Source organism: Denticeps clupeoides, chromosome 1 (genome assembly GCF_900700375.1).
Source record: "Denticeps clupeoides chromosome 1, fDenClu1.1, whole genome shotgun sequence".
In the NCBI taxonomy this organism is placed as follows: domain Eukaryota; kingdom Metazoa; phylum Chordata; class Actinopteri; order Clupeiformes; family Denticipitidae; genus Denticeps; species Denticeps clupeoides.
The window spans coordinates 10,686,411-10,703,403 of NC_041707.1; the positions used below are offsets into that span (position 1 = coordinate 10,686,411).

The 16,993-nt window shown below is 41.2% G+C and overlaps 1 protein-coding gene across 1 annotated transcript; it reads left to right on the top strand.

Moving 5' to 3' along the window:
• Window positions 1-9,201: 9,201 nt before the first annotated feature.
• Window positions 9,202-16,993, top strand: LOC114795481 (calpain-1 catalytic subunit). Its single transcript, XM_028988834.1, has 21 exons — window positions 9,202-9,675; window positions 10,592-10,661; window positions 10,815-10,933; window positions 11,044-11,177; window positions 11,271-11,456; window positions 11,539-11,605; window positions 11,752-11,837; window positions 12,923-12,997; window positions 13,082-13,236; window positions 13,329-13,489; window positions 13,581-13,592; window positions 13,978-14,186; window positions 14,541-14,565; window positions 14,670-14,732; window positions 14,826-14,883; window positions 15,125-15,180; window positions 15,272-15,340; window positions 15,431-15,509; window positions 16,460-16,576; window positions 16,751-16,803; window positions 16,967-16,993. Exons 1-21 carry the CDS (start codon window positions 9,439-9,441, stop codon window positions 16,991-16,993), a joined length of 2,058 nt encoding a protein of 685 aa, XP_028844667.1. The 5' UTR covers window positions 9,202-9,438.

Sequence of the window (16,993 nt, forward strand, 5' to 3'; positions counted from 1 at the left end):
AACATTGAGAGCACACACAAGGGGTAGGTGGATCATTTTTTAAAAATAAACATGCATTACTTGCACTTGGTTTAACTTACCAATCGTTGCTCATGGAGCTGTGGGGAATTTGGCGCTCATTATAGTCGCCGTCCCTTATGGCACAGAGGACTTTGGGGGCAATCCTTTATAAATACAGACACACACAGACAGGGAAAAGTAAGTACAGTGACACACAAAACAAACACCACACAGACACAAAGGACAAATTTTTGCTTGAGAAAGAAACGTACCATTGCAACGTTCCAACACATTGGGCACTGGGGTGTGTTAAACGTGCTGCTAAGCCCAGATCGCCTACAGTTTTAAAACTGATCACAGGGTGGTAGTAGCCTAGTGGGTAACACACTCGCCTATGAACCAGAAGACCCAGGTTCAAACCCCACTTACTACCATTGTGTCCCTGAGCAAGACACTTAACCCTAAATTGCTCCGGGGGGACTGTCCCTGTAACTACTTATTGTAAGTCGCTCTGGATAAGGGCGTCTGATAAATACTGTAAATGTAAATCCACACCGATTGCGTTTCTAGTTATGGATGAACAATTAATCGTTCATCCAGATTTCTTTCTTGCTCCACACAGGAAGTGGTGGAATAATTTGGAAGTCAGTACTCACAGATCTTCACGTCGCCAGTTTCATTCAGGAGGATGTTGTCTCCCTGTGGACCAACACGGAGACACTCGCAGGTTAGATATGAGAGTAGGCTAGCAATAAATCCAGTTCTAAGTAAATATTTCCGCTCACTTCTCTTTCAGATCAGAGCGTTAAGAAGCCTCATAACTTATAGACATGTTTGGTGTCGGTGTGTGATGACAAACCTTTATGTTGCGGTGGACGATGGAGGTACATCAGCCCCTAGTGGACACAAATAGGAAGTACATCACATTCAAATCTGCTAAAATATAAAGTATAGGTGTGTGTGTTTGTGGAGGAGTCATGTTGTTACCTGTAAGGCCTCCCGGCAGGCATAAGCGGTCTCCTCCTCAGCGGTCTCAGAATGCGGCACCAAAATCTGTCCAGACTACAACGCAAAACATGAAATACCGCCCTACAGAAAACACACTGTTGCAGCAGCGTTACCTGTTCACACCTACCAGTTCGCCTGAGTTGACATTCTGAGCCTGCAGCCCAAAGAGCAAAGAAAAGCATCAGCTGCTCTTCAACACACTATAAACACAACCCTTTCCCAAACGTCCCAAAACAATATTAAGCCCAATGTCAAATGTCTTCACCTTTTCACACACCAGTTCTGTGTTTACTGCAGGTTCGTTATTTATAGCTTTTTTTTCTGTAAGAGTTTTCCCGGTCTGGTCCCTACAGACTTCAGTCGTCACATTTCTATTAACATTAATAATGAAAGATCCACTAATCCAGTGTTCTTAGTTCTGATACCAGTAACTGGTGTATGGATATTGGCCGATCCTGAGTACCAATCCAATCCAATACCAGTGCAACCTATAATAAAACCGAATCCTAAACTGCCACTGAGCAAGGTATCGTCCCAACAAACTGCTCCCCGGGAGCCTGTGATATCTGCCCACTGCTCACTAAGGGTGATGGTTAAAAGCAGAGGACACATTTCGTTGTGTCACCGTGTGCTGTGCCACAGTTTTTCACAATCACTTCACTTTCACATTCTGCTGGTCTGCCGTTCTGGATCAGAACATCATTTCAGGTAAAAGGTGAATGTGCCATTCAAAGGGCACGTTTCTAGCTATAGTGTGCCATACATTTTCTTTAATCTTAAATGGATGCCATGAGGACTCCAAACTGGCTCTTGAGATCCCGTCTTGGCTTGGCTTCATTCTTCTATTGAGAGATTCTAATAAAATAATAATCAGCTGAGCACTACAAGCCCTAAGAAAAGCAAATACATAAATATATTTTAAACCTGCTCTCTTTGTCAATAAAACTATTTCACAAAAATGTACAAATTTCTTATAAAACTAGACTGTACTTCTGAGATTAAATTAGTTAAATGTAAAATAAATTGTAAAATAAACAGTTTTAATTCCAAAAAAAAATCCCTAAATATGGTAAATAAAACTGCTCAAATGTTCATAATAATATATTTTAGAGTAAAAGGCACCTTCACATCATAATAAAAACTTACCAACTTGTGTTTTAGAGAGACCAAGATTAGCATTGTGTGTTCAGCTCCAAGACTATCTTCTCTATTACCTGAAAAGTGTACTTCACCTCTTGTGCGTACGCTATATTCAATGCAAAGAGCAGTCCAAACAGATCTGGAATTTCCTTAAGCACAGCAGCTTCTTCCAATACAATGGCAATGCTGGTCACAGCCAGAAAAGGGGAATTGCCTTCAACCATATTCAGGATACCAGCTTTCATTCCCTTGGTTTTCTTACATTTACATTTATATTTATGGAATTTGGCCTTATCCAGAGCGACTTACAACGTGCTTTCAAGTTTCCATGGATGAAGAGATCAATTCCGGTTCACTAGGACCCCCAACTATGAATACAATCTTTTTATTCACTCTGTTGTAGATTCTGTACACAAGTTCGACAATAAGAAGGTTACAAGTAAATCTGAATATTCTCTAAAGAGGAAGGTCTTGAGCTGTCGTTTGAAAATACTCAGTGACTGAGCTGTTCTGACCTCGAGGGGAAGTTCATTCCACCACCGAGAGATGGAGGGACCAGGCGAGCAGTACTGGAGGTGCAGTGTGAGGTGTAATAAGGGCTGTGAGGTAGGATGGTGCTACTCCATGTTTGGCTTTGTAGGCCAGCATCAGTATTTTGATGCGTGCAGCTACTGGGAGCCAGTGGAGGGAACATAGCAGAGGGGTGGTGTGGGAGAATTTGGGAAGGTTGAAGATCAGTTGTGCTGCTGCATTTTGTATGAGTTGTAGAGGTCAGATGGTACATAGTGGTAGACCAGCTAGAAGGGAGTTACAGTAGTCCAGTCGTGAGATTACTAAGGACTGAACCAGTAGCTGGGTGACCTGGGTTGACAGATAAGGGCGGATTCGTCTGATATTGTAGAGAAGGAATCTACATGAGCGGGAAAGATTGCTGATGTGAGTCGAGAAGGAGAGTTGGTTGTATAATGTTATGCCAAGGTTGCAGGCTGTTGTAGAAGGAGAGAGCTCTGAGTTGTCTAGGTAAATAGCAAGATCCTGATGTGGTGAAGAATCTGCTGGAATGAATATTAGTTCAGTTTTGGTGGGATTGAGTTGGAGGTGATGGGCTGCCATCCAAGACGAGATGTTGGTTAGACATGCAGAGATTTTGGAAGCAGCATGTAGATCAGAGGGAGGAAAGGAGAAGAGGAGTTGTTTGTCATCAGCATAGCAGTGGTAGGATAATCCATGTTAGGAAATGACCTCACCAAGTGATCTTGAGAAAAGTGATCTCCACGAGCATGATCTTCTCGACCCTTTTCAGTCTGGTTTCAGGAAAGGGCATTCAACTGAAACCTCCCTCCGGGAAATGATGGATGACCTTTGTGCTGCAAGAGCTGCCGACAGATCGTCTGTCCTTGTCCTACTTGATCTATCTGCTGCCTTCGACACAGTTAACCATGAAATTCTTCTCACCACACTCTCTGATTTAGGAGTTACAGGAACCGTACTAGATTGGTTCACCTCTTATCTTCACGACAGGTCCTTCAAGGTATCATGGGGAGGTGAGACATCTGTCCTCTCTAGGGTAACCACAGGGGTTCCACAAGGCTCTGTCCTTGGCCCCCTTCTATTCTCAATATACACTCGCTCACTTGGTCACATCATCCAATCACATGGCTTCTTCTATCACTCTTATGCTGATGACACCCAGCTCTATCTGTCATTCCCACCAGAAGATGCTACTATAGCAACAAAAATTTCGGCCTGCCTCTCAGACATATCGGCATGGATGTCTGAGCGACACCTCCAACTCAATCTATCAAAAACCGAGATTCTGATCTTTCCGGGCAACAATTCCCCTCAGCAAAACCTTTCAATTCAAATTGGCTCGCTACTGTTTACACCCACGGCATCTGCAAAAAGCCTTGGAGTTTGGATTGATGACAAACTGAGTTTGAACCATCACGTTGCTGCAATCTCCAGATCCTGCAGGTTCACTCTCTACAACATTCGCAAGATTCGGCCTTTTCTCTCAAAACAGGCTACGCAGCTCCTCGTCCAGGCAATGGTCATCTCCAAACTCGACTATTGTAACTCTCTCCTGGCTGGAGCCTCTGCAGTCACCATAAAACCACTCCAGATGATCCAAAATATGGCAGCCCGTCTCATCTTCAATCAGCCAAAATACACCCATGTTACACCTCTTCTTACCTCTCTCCACTGGCTCCCGGTAGCTGCTCGCATTGAGTTCAAATCCTTGATGCTGCCTACAGGGCTGTAAATGGAACTGCACCCTCCTATATCAATACAATACTACCTAGCTACACTCCTGCACGCTCTCTCAGATCAGCAAATGAAAGGAGACTAAAAATTCCTTCTTCACGGGGTCTCCGATTTCAATCATCTCTGTTCTCCGTTGTCCCTGGCTGGTGAAACAACCTGCCCTCCTCCACACGACTAGCCGAGACTATCACCACTTTTAAGAAGCAGGTGAAAACCCACTTGTTCAAAAAATATTACAGACAAATCTAACACTTACACCCGCACATGCGTGCACATTGCACAAACAATACAAAAATGTATAAATACATTATAATTTTTCTTCGTCTAGCACCTAACAATCTCTGAGCATGCTCTTCGCTGACAAGTTTGAGCCTTATCAGGGCTCTTAGTTTGTAAACTCAAAATTCTATAGAAATCGAACGAGAATTGCTGGTGTCTTCCTCTTGTAAGTCGCTTTGGATAAAAGCGTCTGCTAAATAAAGTAAATTAAAGTAAAGTAAAGTAAAGTATAGTAAAAAGAGAGGACTGAGAGGACTAGCACTGAGCCTTGAGGGACACCAGTGGAGAGTGTACGTGAGGTAGAGGTGGATCCTTTCCAGGTCACTTAGTAAGATCGCTCATCAAGGTAGGAAGCAAACCACTGCCATGCTGATCCCTGAATTCCAAGCCTCTTCAGGATTGACAAGAGAGTCTTGTGGTTAACGGTGTCAAATGCTGCAGAGAGGTCGAGGAGAAGGTCTTCTCCACTTTATCTGTGTCCTGGGTAAGATTTAGATAATCTTTCTTCCATCATGTATAATGACATGGGTGCAGAATGGGGACATAAATTAATTTAGTATTTCAAGAACATAACCAAATCTTGCACATCAATTGCTGTGAGACATCGCAAACATCACTAGTAATTCTCAAAAGTGGACGTCGGCGAGCTGACGGGGGAAGTAAGTGCAGAGGCGGGACAACAGTGAAAACAATGGTTTATTAAACAATAAAGAAACAGGGCGCAATGGCCGAAAACAGGGGAAATAAGGGGAGAACTTAAACTAGTGGCGACTGCCAGACCTCAAAACACATCAAACACGTTTTAACACGTTTAAACTCAGCACATTTCTGTTGGTTAGATCAAACAATCAGTATATCAAACAATAAATGAATGTATATACATACATGTAAATGACTTTGAAACGTTTTGGGGTTATTGTGTAACATGTCTTGCTATCATAACTTTACTTATGTGCCTTTATTTTGTAAGTTCCTGTGAGACGGATACTTTTATTTTGAAAGGACGGAAAACCGGAAGTTGACTGTATTATCGCCGAGAGCGAAAGTTAATCGGGAAGGGACATAAAAACGACGGAAAACACGGTGATAAGGGGAAATAGCATTACAGAAAGTGTATAGTTTTCTTTGTTTAGCTCCTGTCGATAGTGGACACAAGGTTTGTTGGAATTTTCTGTAAATTTATTTATTTATGTTTAACTTTTATTAATGTTTAAGAAAGCTACGGCTATACTTAGCTTTATTTAATGACGATTTTTTTTTGTTTTAGATTGTTAATTTGTATTTATTGTTTTCTTTTAGCTCTTACGTTGGTTTGATAGCGCAATGTGAATGAGAAAGAAATAAAGATCATCAGACCATCAGTAAAGCTGTTTTAATTCGACGGGACGCTACAATACACACAGATTCACAGACCTGATCTTCACAAAACAGAGCTGGACTTCAGACACTATTGGGGCCTTCTTCACAATCTCTTTCCTTCTGAGCGAGAAGGTGCACTTCTCTTTTGGCATATGAAAAGATGGATCCCTTCTCCTTTTTTCATTGCCTTTAGTCTCTCCTTCTAAGATGTCATCATCTTCAGCAATGAGGTGGTTAGGAGAGTAGTTGACCTCCCATCTTTTTGATTTCTTCATGGACTGCCGACTATCTTCACCTTCCTCCCCTCTTCCTCTTTTATCAACACTGACCTCTTAACAGCCAGCAGCACGTAGTTTGGTCCACATGCAGTAACATGGCCTGTAAAGGAAAGCCATATAATGAATAAAGAGTAATATGATTCATATATTGGATATACACACAGTGACCAATACACTAACAAGACCTGATAAATTAACATTATGTACAATGCACATTATTAACAGATCTATCTAGAAATGTTTGTTTCCAGAGCACACAGTACATTTAAATATGCATGAGTTTATTTAACAGGAGAATACAATCCATACCACACTATTCAATGAAGCAGAGCCGTCCTCAAGGTAACAAGCACCTTTCCTCCAACTGAATAGGTTGTGAAAGGGTGGTGGTCATTCAGAGAATCAACATCCAAGAGATCTTGCTCATAGGCCCTGTAGTGTTTTATGTACCATGACTCCATCTTTCTTGTGAGCAATATCACTTTGTCAGGTGTAGCATAATGTTCAGAATCTTGAAGAACTCAGGAGAACTACTGCACTGTCCAGCGGAGATGACCATGCACTTTGTATATCGTATCCCTTCTAGATAGATGTCAGAGGACAGGGACACAGACTCTTAATCAGGATATCTGTGCCTGACTAAAGATCTCTGAGTGACATCCAAAGATGCTATTTCAATAACTTTGACTTGCTCTATAAGGGGTGTGGTTTGAAAACATCTTGGCCATCCAGGTAGCAATCATCTGCTGATGTTTGGTAGCCAGAATGAGAAGAACATTCTTGTATCGTGCACTATTATCTTAAAGAAACTATGCTTTGACTCAAGACACATGGTCCAATAGGCCACCAAAGGACCAAAGTATGGATAATGCAGCACAAAGTGATGTTTTGGTCTCAGTTTAAGATCAGGAAATGTCTCAAGCAGTAGTTTCTTGTGATCCGTTATCTTCCTGGTCAAGTAACAAATAGATTTCTCAGAAAATGTTGTTGATAAAACTAGAGCTGCAACTATCGAATATTTTTGGAATCGAGTATTCTGTCAATTTTTCATTGATTAATCGATGTCAATAGTGTGTTATGCAAAATCCTCTTAAAATGAGCAAGCAATTGGCTGTTGTCACTCACAAAAAAAAGTTTTTTTATTCAAACTCAATACTTTTATTAGATCAAAGCTTAAAACCTTTGGGTTACTGGCTCCAGAACTAAGCCCATTTAATCAAACTTTCTGTGAAACATTCATGATGTACATGAAAAAAACCTATGAAACATAGGTTAGCCTATTTGTCCTTGGATTTACCCCCTGCTATAGCCCATCTGAGAATAAAGAGATAAAAAATAGATACAAAATAGTAAAAAGAAAATATAAACAAACAATTCAGGTTTTACTAATAATCCAACTTAAACAATACAGTTCAGTTTCCAGTTGTATCCAGATGAGGTATGTCGGTCGAATGTTTGTCTTGCAATGTTATGTGCAAAATAGAGAGAGAGAATTTGTCTTAGTGCATGTGTGTGCAATGCATGTGGGGAAGATAAAAAACATTGATTTATGCAACAAATGCTATAAACTCGCCCAAAAGTAAATCTATATGCTAATGAATGTAGATTTGTCCATCTGAGTTATTCGAATAATCGCTTCAGCCCTAGATAAAAACCAACTCAACAATCTCTTTGAGAAAGCCACCCAAGAAGGCTAATTTTCAGGCACTTTACTGCCAGTCATCAAGGGGAGCAACTGTTACAGAGTCCTGTTTTCATATCCATTACCTCCTATGGTTCCTTTTATAAGAAATATTTGGCAATCTTTAACTCTGTCTGAATATTTCTATGGAAATTGGTTATTCAGAAAATCCAATGTGAAAAATCTCTTAGAAATCAAATCCTTCAGGCACCAGAACAGTTCCTGGAAGGATCGATTCCTTCAAAAAATATGTCTGGTGGAAATCCTTTTATGGGATGAAAGTAGGACAGATGCTTATGAAGTACATATTGGCCTTTCACCCCCTTCACATTCCGAAGTGCCTCATCTGTTACAAAAGCATCATGGTCTGTGATGGATCTCAACTGAAAAATCCCAGGATTCAGTCCTGGGTCCAGAAATAGCATTCACTTCAGGAGACCCTCTTGATTGGAAGTGCAGAGAGCTGCATATGTTACACACATATTATCTGGCAATAATGGGAATACATTGCATGGTCTAATTATTAACTAATAAAAGCTCAGAAGTTGCAATTTTGTGGTATTTTATAGAATATTATAAACAAAAAATTCTAAGTGAAATTAATTTTACATCTGGCAATTCAGTATTAAATCAGAGCATGTAATTTGACATAAAAATTTCCATTTGGCAATTGAATGTGCAAAGTGCTGATGCAATCCCTAGTTCATTTCAAACTATTTTGAGTAAAAAATAGAATAACAATTCACTGAGTTAGAAACAGTCAGATCGCTCATCAAGGCGGGCCTTCACTAACCACATCACTTCCTTGTTTAATTGCTCACGTTGCCGAAAAGAAAGAAAGTCCAGTTGCCATGACTCAACTTTCGGACTGAGAATCTTCACAGACATCTAGTGTACATACCTATGGTATTCACCCTACTCAAATAGATTATTTAGGTTAACCCACAGTCCGTAGGATCAGCCCGCAGAAAGTTAAATTCGTAAATTTATACATTCACAATCCGTGAATCACGCGGTACACGCGTGAAGAACCTTGCTGAAATAACAAGAAACAACTACAGAAAACTACACTCAAATCATACTTCCATGCACCACAGCTAAGTTTTGGAGTAAAAAAAATACACGGTAAACTATGTACAATACCGAAACACGACCGCGAGTCTAGACTACCTCGACGCATGCGCAGTACCCAAGGGCAGGCCATTCTGACAGGTAGGCTGATCTGTTAGGACACCGGTGCGCGCGGGGGGCGGGATCGTATAAGAGCGCCAGTTTCACCTCAGAACCTGCCACTGACGGCGTTCCTCACCTCGGAGGAAGGTAGCGTTTCCCACGGAGCCTGCGGCTAAAACAGAAAATCACCCTTTACACTTACTAACTTTCTTTCTTTTTTAAGTTAATAAACAGAGTTTGGAATCGCCCGCGGCAATGCCACTTCCAGGGGTGTGTCGTGCTGTTTTGAACGAGCGCAGAAAGAGCGGCGACCCCGGGTCCCCCGCCAACCCCGACACGTTCCTGGAGCAGAGCTTCCGAGAGCTCCACCGCGAGTGTCTGTCCCGCCGCGCCAGATTCGTGGACGACGCGTTCCCACCGGACACACGCTCCATCGGTCCCGGACTCCTGCAGCCTGAGCGTCTGGCCGATGTCGTGTGGCTCAGACCCCGTGTAATTTCTTTATCCTTATTATTGTTGCTGTTTTTTTTCCACGTCACTTACATTACAGTACAGTGCAGGCCAAACGTTTGGACACACCTTCTTATTCAGTGTCTTTTCTTTATTTTCATGACCATTTACATTGGTAGATTCTCACTGAATGCATCAGAACTATGAATGAACACATGTGGAGTTATGTACTTAACAAAAAAAGGTGAAATAACTGAAAACATGTTTTATATTCTAGTTTCTTCAAAATATCCACCCTTTGCTCTGATTACTGCTTTGCACACTCTTGGTATTCTCTCGATGAGCTTCAAGAGGTCGTCACCTGAAATGGTTCTCCAACAGTCTTGAAGGAGTTCCCAGAGGTGTTTAGCACTTGTTGGACCCTTTAACTTCACTCTGCGGTCCAGCTCACCCCAAACCATCTCGATTGGGTTCAGGTCCGGTGACTGTGGAGGACAGGTCTCCACTTTTTAAGTACAACTCCACATGTGCTCATTTATAGTTTTGATGCCTTCAGTGAGAATCTACCAATGTAAATGTCATGAAAATAAAGAAAACACATTGAATGAGAAGGTGTGTCCAATCTTTTCCCCTGTACTGTACGTCATTACACTGTAATGCACGATAATGTCACCAAAACAACACACATACTGTATGATTCACTGGATCCACAAATGAGATTTGCTAAAAGCCAATTGGTGAACAAGGACTAAGGGGAAGGACAATGTGTGATTTTCATTTTGGGAGTTTTTATGGAACCAGCTGTTAATGTTTTCAAGTGACAATCAATTTAATCCTACAGGAAGTGTTATGCTTGTCTTGCGCAACCCTAAAAGTGTTAACGATTCTTAACATTTTTTTCCAGTTTGTTTTTTTTCCCCATAAATTGAAGATTACTCTTTTAACTTATTTTTTACAGCAAATAGTTCCAGACCCTTATTTTATTTTGAATGGAATGTCAAGGTTCGACATCATACAGGGAGAACTGGGTAAGTTCTGACCTTTGGCTCATCCAAGTATTTACTCTGCGTTTTCTATGTATGTAATTAAAAAAAAAAAAGGTCTTAAGAGACATGGTGTAAAGTGGAGAGTGTAAATATTTGTCCCCTGAAACGCTGCTTTGTTTGCTCTGCTGCTCTCAGGAAACTGCTGGTTTCTTGCTGCAATTGGGGCACTGACATTTCAAAAATCCACCCGGGAGCAAATTATACCAACCGAACAGTCATTTCAAGTGGATTATGCAGGCATTTTTCACTTCAGGGTAAACCATACACACACAAAAATATCATATGTCATAATTTCATATGTCATTTTTACAAACATAATGCTTGGTTTTAAATAATGACTCTCCACTAATCACCATGATCTCAGTTCTGGAGGTTTGGAAAGTGGGTGGACGTAGTGATTGACGACCTGCTGCCGACCATAGATGGGCATCTCATTTTCGTGCAGTCCAAAACCCCCAACGAGTTCTGGGCCGCTCTGATGGAGAAAGCCTATGCTAAGTAAGTGAATAATTAACGCGTACAGATTTATTTGCCCTGGGTTTGTTTTTTTCGGAGTGACTGTGTGACACTAGTGGCGTCTGTGAATCTCAGGGTATGCGGCTCATATGCAGACATGAATGCTGGGAACATATCGGAAGCCTTGATGGACTTCACAGGCAGGGCGCACATAACCTATCAGCTGCAGCCGCCACCACCCGAGCTGTGGGATCTCATGTACCGGGCAGCCGAATCGGGGTCACTTATGGGATGTGGCACTCCTCCGGCGGTGAGGACCGAGCACAGCTAACATAATTTCACAAAACCATTTTAAAATGGACCATAGTAACCCTAATATTATGCATGCCGTGTTTTAGGGGAGGGGCAACGCTGTGCAACCCAATGGCATTGTTGAAGGCCACGCCTACACTGTTACCGGAGTGGCTGAGGTAACAAGCAAAAATGTTTGATGTAATGGAAATACCATTATGAAAATGTTAGCTATACTTTAATAGTCACAGAGGTAGAAATAGTATGGTAGTTTATGCTAATGCTATATGCATCATGCCTATAGTAACATGGTTCTGTCCTGAAGATTATGAGCAGTGGGAATCCCGTGAAATTGGTGAGGCTGCTGAATCCTTGGGGCCACGGAGAATGGCGTGGGGATTGGAGTGACAAGTAAGTGTGTCTTGGCCTAACAGTGTCAGTGAAGCTCCTGTCCGTTAGTAAGTTAAAAGCTAAAAAATATGTACTTGTGTGAATAGGAGAAACAGTGTGTCTCTTTGATGTAAATTTAAAGATTTAGATTCAGGTTAAACCATCTAGTTAAACCATCTAGTTGGATTAGTTGGAGCAAGGTTTATTGTGCAACCTATTGTACAACCTATAGGGTGGTAGTAGCCTAGTGGGTAACGAACTCGCCTATGAACCAGAAGACCCAGGTTCAAATCCCACTTACTACCATTGTGTCACTGAGCAAGACACTTAACCCTAAGTTGCTCCAGGGGGACTGTCCTTTGTAACTACTAATTGTAAGTCGCTCTGGATAAGGGCATCTGGTAAATGACGTAAATGTAATGTAAATGTATGACCTATACAAGAATTTTTATGTAATAACACACCCAGTTCTAAGCACAACTCCACACACTCTCAAAAACGATAAAACCTGGGTGAGGCTTTCATGTTGCTCAGTGTCAGATGTCCAGACATCCCTGGTTAGAAGACTTGTTTTAATTCAAATGTCAATGTAGAATTTAACTGAATATTTTGATTTGACATCAGCATGACTTGGCAAAGGTTTTTATGATACAAAAGGTAATGATGTTTGATGAACTGTTTAATATGGTAGAAGCCCATAGTGATGCCTGACTGCTTTCATGACCCAATGCTGCTCCATTCCCGAGGATTTGCTGTTAAATTGAGACAATTTCTGCTGTGGGGATATCAGGTCTACAAATTCTTCACACAGTCAGGGCTATACGGAAATGTGATTGAAATGCGAGTCCATTTTGTGCAGAGTACAAAAAAATCAATTAAATTGATTACTGGAAGAAACACAAATATTGTCCTACATAGCAGGAAATATCACTGCATTGTGAAACAGGCTGTAGATTTAAATCCTAACCAGTGGTACTTCCTGATGTGACTCAGGTTGATTGTGTACACAATGAAACTCCACAATTACATCCAAGAATTTCCAGAGAAAGGAAACCTGCTAATAACAATCAATGAAAATATTCCGACAATGGTGCTCATTTGTGCAGGTCACCCAAATGGAGAACCGTGAGTCCTGAGGACAGAATGAGCTTTCTGTCCATTGATGATAATGGCGAGTTCTGGTGAGGGTTTCAGAAATTCACAGCCCTTTGTTACAAAGATGGACGCTGTGCGTAATGCTGCATTCATGCTTTCTCCCTGTATAGGATGTCCGTTGACGATTTCTGCCAAAACTACGCTACTGTCGACATATGTGGCCTGTGGCCTGGGTTTTTTTACGGGTCTTCCAAATGTCACTGGATGTCCTGTGATGGCAGGTGGGTTGCTGGAACGACTGCGGGTGGATGCATCAACCACACAGGTAGTTTTGGAGGATTCCGAATATTGTGCACACCACTACATTCATGATGAAGTGTGATTCAGCTAACTTTGCCTCTAACATGATCGTGTCAGAGAGCTTCTGGACAAATCCACAATTCCGCATAACATTGGTGGGGACAGGGGCTCAGGTCGCAGACAACTCGCACACCGTGTTCGTATCGCTCATGCAAAAACCCGACAAGAGGCACCGACATCTCTGTTCCTACCACTACATCGGTTTCTCAATTTTCATGGTATGCCAATATCTTTCTTTTTGTAATTCATACGTGAGTTATGAGTTTTGATTGGCTATTTGACTTGTTCTTTTATCGCTTCCTTTAACAGGTTCCTCCTGAGGTAAGTTTTACCTTCTTCTGCATGCAGCAAAAAGTGAGATATTATCCCAAAGTACCAATTGAAGCTATAAAACATTTATTGAGAACCATCTGGTCAGGAGTGTGTAATAACAGTCCAAAACAGTAATAAACAGTTCAGTTCAAAATATGGTGAAGGTATATGTGTTGTATTTAAAGCATTTGCAATTATGGACATTTATGCAATACATAATGGTAGTAGTGTACTGAAAAATATACGTTACATGACTATTTTTTACAAACACATTATATGAATCACACTTTTTAATTTGGTCAGTGGTTTCTTCTATTGCACAATTAAGCTATTAACATTCATACCATGCAAGCAAATTATTGTCTTAACAAACTTCCTGTGTGTCATCCACCAGTTTAAAGGGACACAAGGGAAGTTTCCTGCCCCCTTCTTCAGCAGGAAGAACCTTGTGGCCCACACCCAGAATTACCTGAATTCTCGCGAGGTGACGGAGTTCTTCCGTCTGAGTCAGGGCGAGTACATCATCGTCCCATCAACGTTCAAACCTGGGGAGAGTGCATCCTTCCTGCTGACGGTTTTCTCGAAGTTCGAGATCTGCGTTGAGTAAGGACGAATGCGTGTTTTAACCTGTCCTAATTGTTGTCTTTCCTTGAGTTGTACAGTTACAGCAACGATCATTCACCAATCTACTGGGTCTGACTTGGTTTGATTTGTAATTTTTTTATTTGTTTTTTTTTTTTTTTTTAATCTCTGTTTATTCAAAAATGTGATTTTGTAATACTGTTGTCTGATGTGAAAACAATTCAATTATTGATTAAAACTTGATTTTTTTTGTATCCAACATTGTTTAAGTGTGAGGTTTTTCCCCCAAATCAATCAAAACAGCCAATGAAATTTTTTATAGTTTCTGAAATGGGATATCACGAACACAATTTTGTTTTCTATCCTTTCATTTAGGGAAACCTCCAGTGGTCAGATGGAGGTAAAAAAGGTAGATCAGCAGGATATGGTGCACAATACACTCATCAAGGTTGATATGTAGATGCACTGAGCATCTGAGAATCCATGACATGCATTGCATTTCAGCCACAGCTAAACGAAACCGACCAAGATTCCAGATCTAAAATGTTTCGGCAGTACCATGATCAGGTAAGCACTTCTGAAGCTCACGCTGATCTGCAGCCTACAAGTGGGGTTCACCTATGTACTCCGTATTTTATGTTCTGTTTGTTGCTGGGCAAGTTTGAGGAGGTGGATGCAGAACAGCTTCAGAGACTCCTGAATGAAAACATTGTTCAAGGTACTTTTCAGCCATTGCCTGTTAGTGGACTGTGTTGAGAGATTCAGGAAAAAAAATCCACAAAGATGGATTGTGATCCGATCTCATAGAAAGAAAAGGCGCAGAATCTACTATCTGGAGACACCATGTGTTTATTACGTAACAAATCTGTAAATTTGTGATCTGATTGGCTCAAGACAGACTTAAATTAGAAATGAAATTTCTATAAATGAATGTTTGTCACTTTTGGCACATGACAAAGGGGCATTGCGTGGCTTTAGCCTGGACTCCTGCCGCAGCATTGTTGCATTAATGGATGTATCCTTTTTGTGTAAGCATTTAGCTTATGAGCAAACACATTAAGTCAAGAATCAGCCCTGAGAGTTACCTTAATCCTCACATGCTTTAGCTCTCTGTCACTGGTCACCTCAATGCTGATGAGTTTCGCCGCCTGTGGCTCCGTGTTGTGGCGTATAGGGTAAGCATGACATTGCTGGGCTTTGGCCAATCAGAATCCTTGCACAGTTGCTGCTGATCATTCCTCCATTGCCCTGTTTTTTTTTTTTAGGACATCTTCTACCGTAACGACAGCTCAAAGGATGGACTTCTGTCCCTGAGCGAGCTGAGAAGTGCTGTGATGGCTGCAGGTCTGATAACTAAATCTTTTAGGCAATAATTTCGGTGAATTGTCATCAAGTTACACCAAACCACAAGTCAGCTGAAATCTCAGTTTAAACTAGAGACTCTTACATTTATATTTAATTATAAGAGCGTACATGGAATTAAATTTGTTACAGTTCAATTTTCAATTAAAATTTGTTACAGTGATCAATTGTATTTTTTATTAAATTAACAATTCAATATCTATTTTTGTGTCCCTGAGCATTATACAATTAGATTATACAATTAGATTATAAACATTGATCCAACATTTGAACCTTTGACCAAATCCAAAAATGATTGAAATAATATCGCTCCTCAAACAATGTATCTCTCTCTCTCTGTAATATATATATATATATTGGAATTTTTAAGTCTCATTTCCTTTGCAAGTCTGAGAGGGCGTGCGGGAGTGTAGCTAGCTAGTAGTGTGTTGATATCAGAGGGTGCACTTCCATTTACAGCCCTGTAGGCGAGCATCAAGGATTTAAACTCAATACGAGCAGCTACCGGGAGGCAGTGGAGAGAGGTCAGAAGAGGCGTGACATGGGTGTGTTTCAGCTGATTGAAGATGAGACGGGCCACCACATTTTGGACCATCTGGAGTGGTGTTATGGTGACTGCAGAGGCTCCAGCCAGGAGAGAGTTACAATAGTCGAGTTTAGAGATGACCATTGCCTGGACGATGAGCTGCGTAGCCTGTTGTTAAGGAAAAGGCCTAATCTTGCGAATCATGTAGAGAGTGAACCTGCAGGATCTGGAGATCGGACTCAGTTCATTGTCAATCCAAACTCCAAGGCTTTTTAACAGTAGCGAGCCAATTTCAATTGAGAGGTTTTTCTGAGGGGAGTTGTTGCACGGAAAGATCAGAATCTCAGTGGGAATATTGAGTTTCTATTTACAAAAAAAGCATGGACAAGTCTGTTTCTTTCCCTAGGTATACAAGTGAGTGATGGTTTTCTGAGCATCATGGCTCTACGTTACGGCGACCCCACAGGCAGACTTTCCCTAGAGAGCTTCATCACCCTCATCCTGCGTATGGAATGCATGTCCAGTAAGCTGCAAAGCACCACTGACTTTTCATAATTAAAGTGGGTCGAGTAGATGAATGACGTTGAGGGCCTCTCCTGTGCAAATATTGAGCTAATGACAGCTCACGCCCAGTAATATAGGGTTATTAATTATTTTTCAACTGCCTCAGATAAGAACCAATGTTTTCATCCAACAGAAATATTCAGGAGCCTGTCAGACGGAAGAGGGGTTTACCTTCAGCATGCAGAGGTATTTCATTCCTCATTTCATTGCTATATACCAGAAATAGAGAACATAAAACCTTTTAGGTTAACTTCATTAGTAATGCTAGCTTTGTACAGCTTGAATCTGTGCACCTTTTAGTGTTCTTGTGTGTTTGAATCTGGGTATGCACCTTCCTGGTTTATTGCAGTGGATGCATCTCACCATGTACTCATGA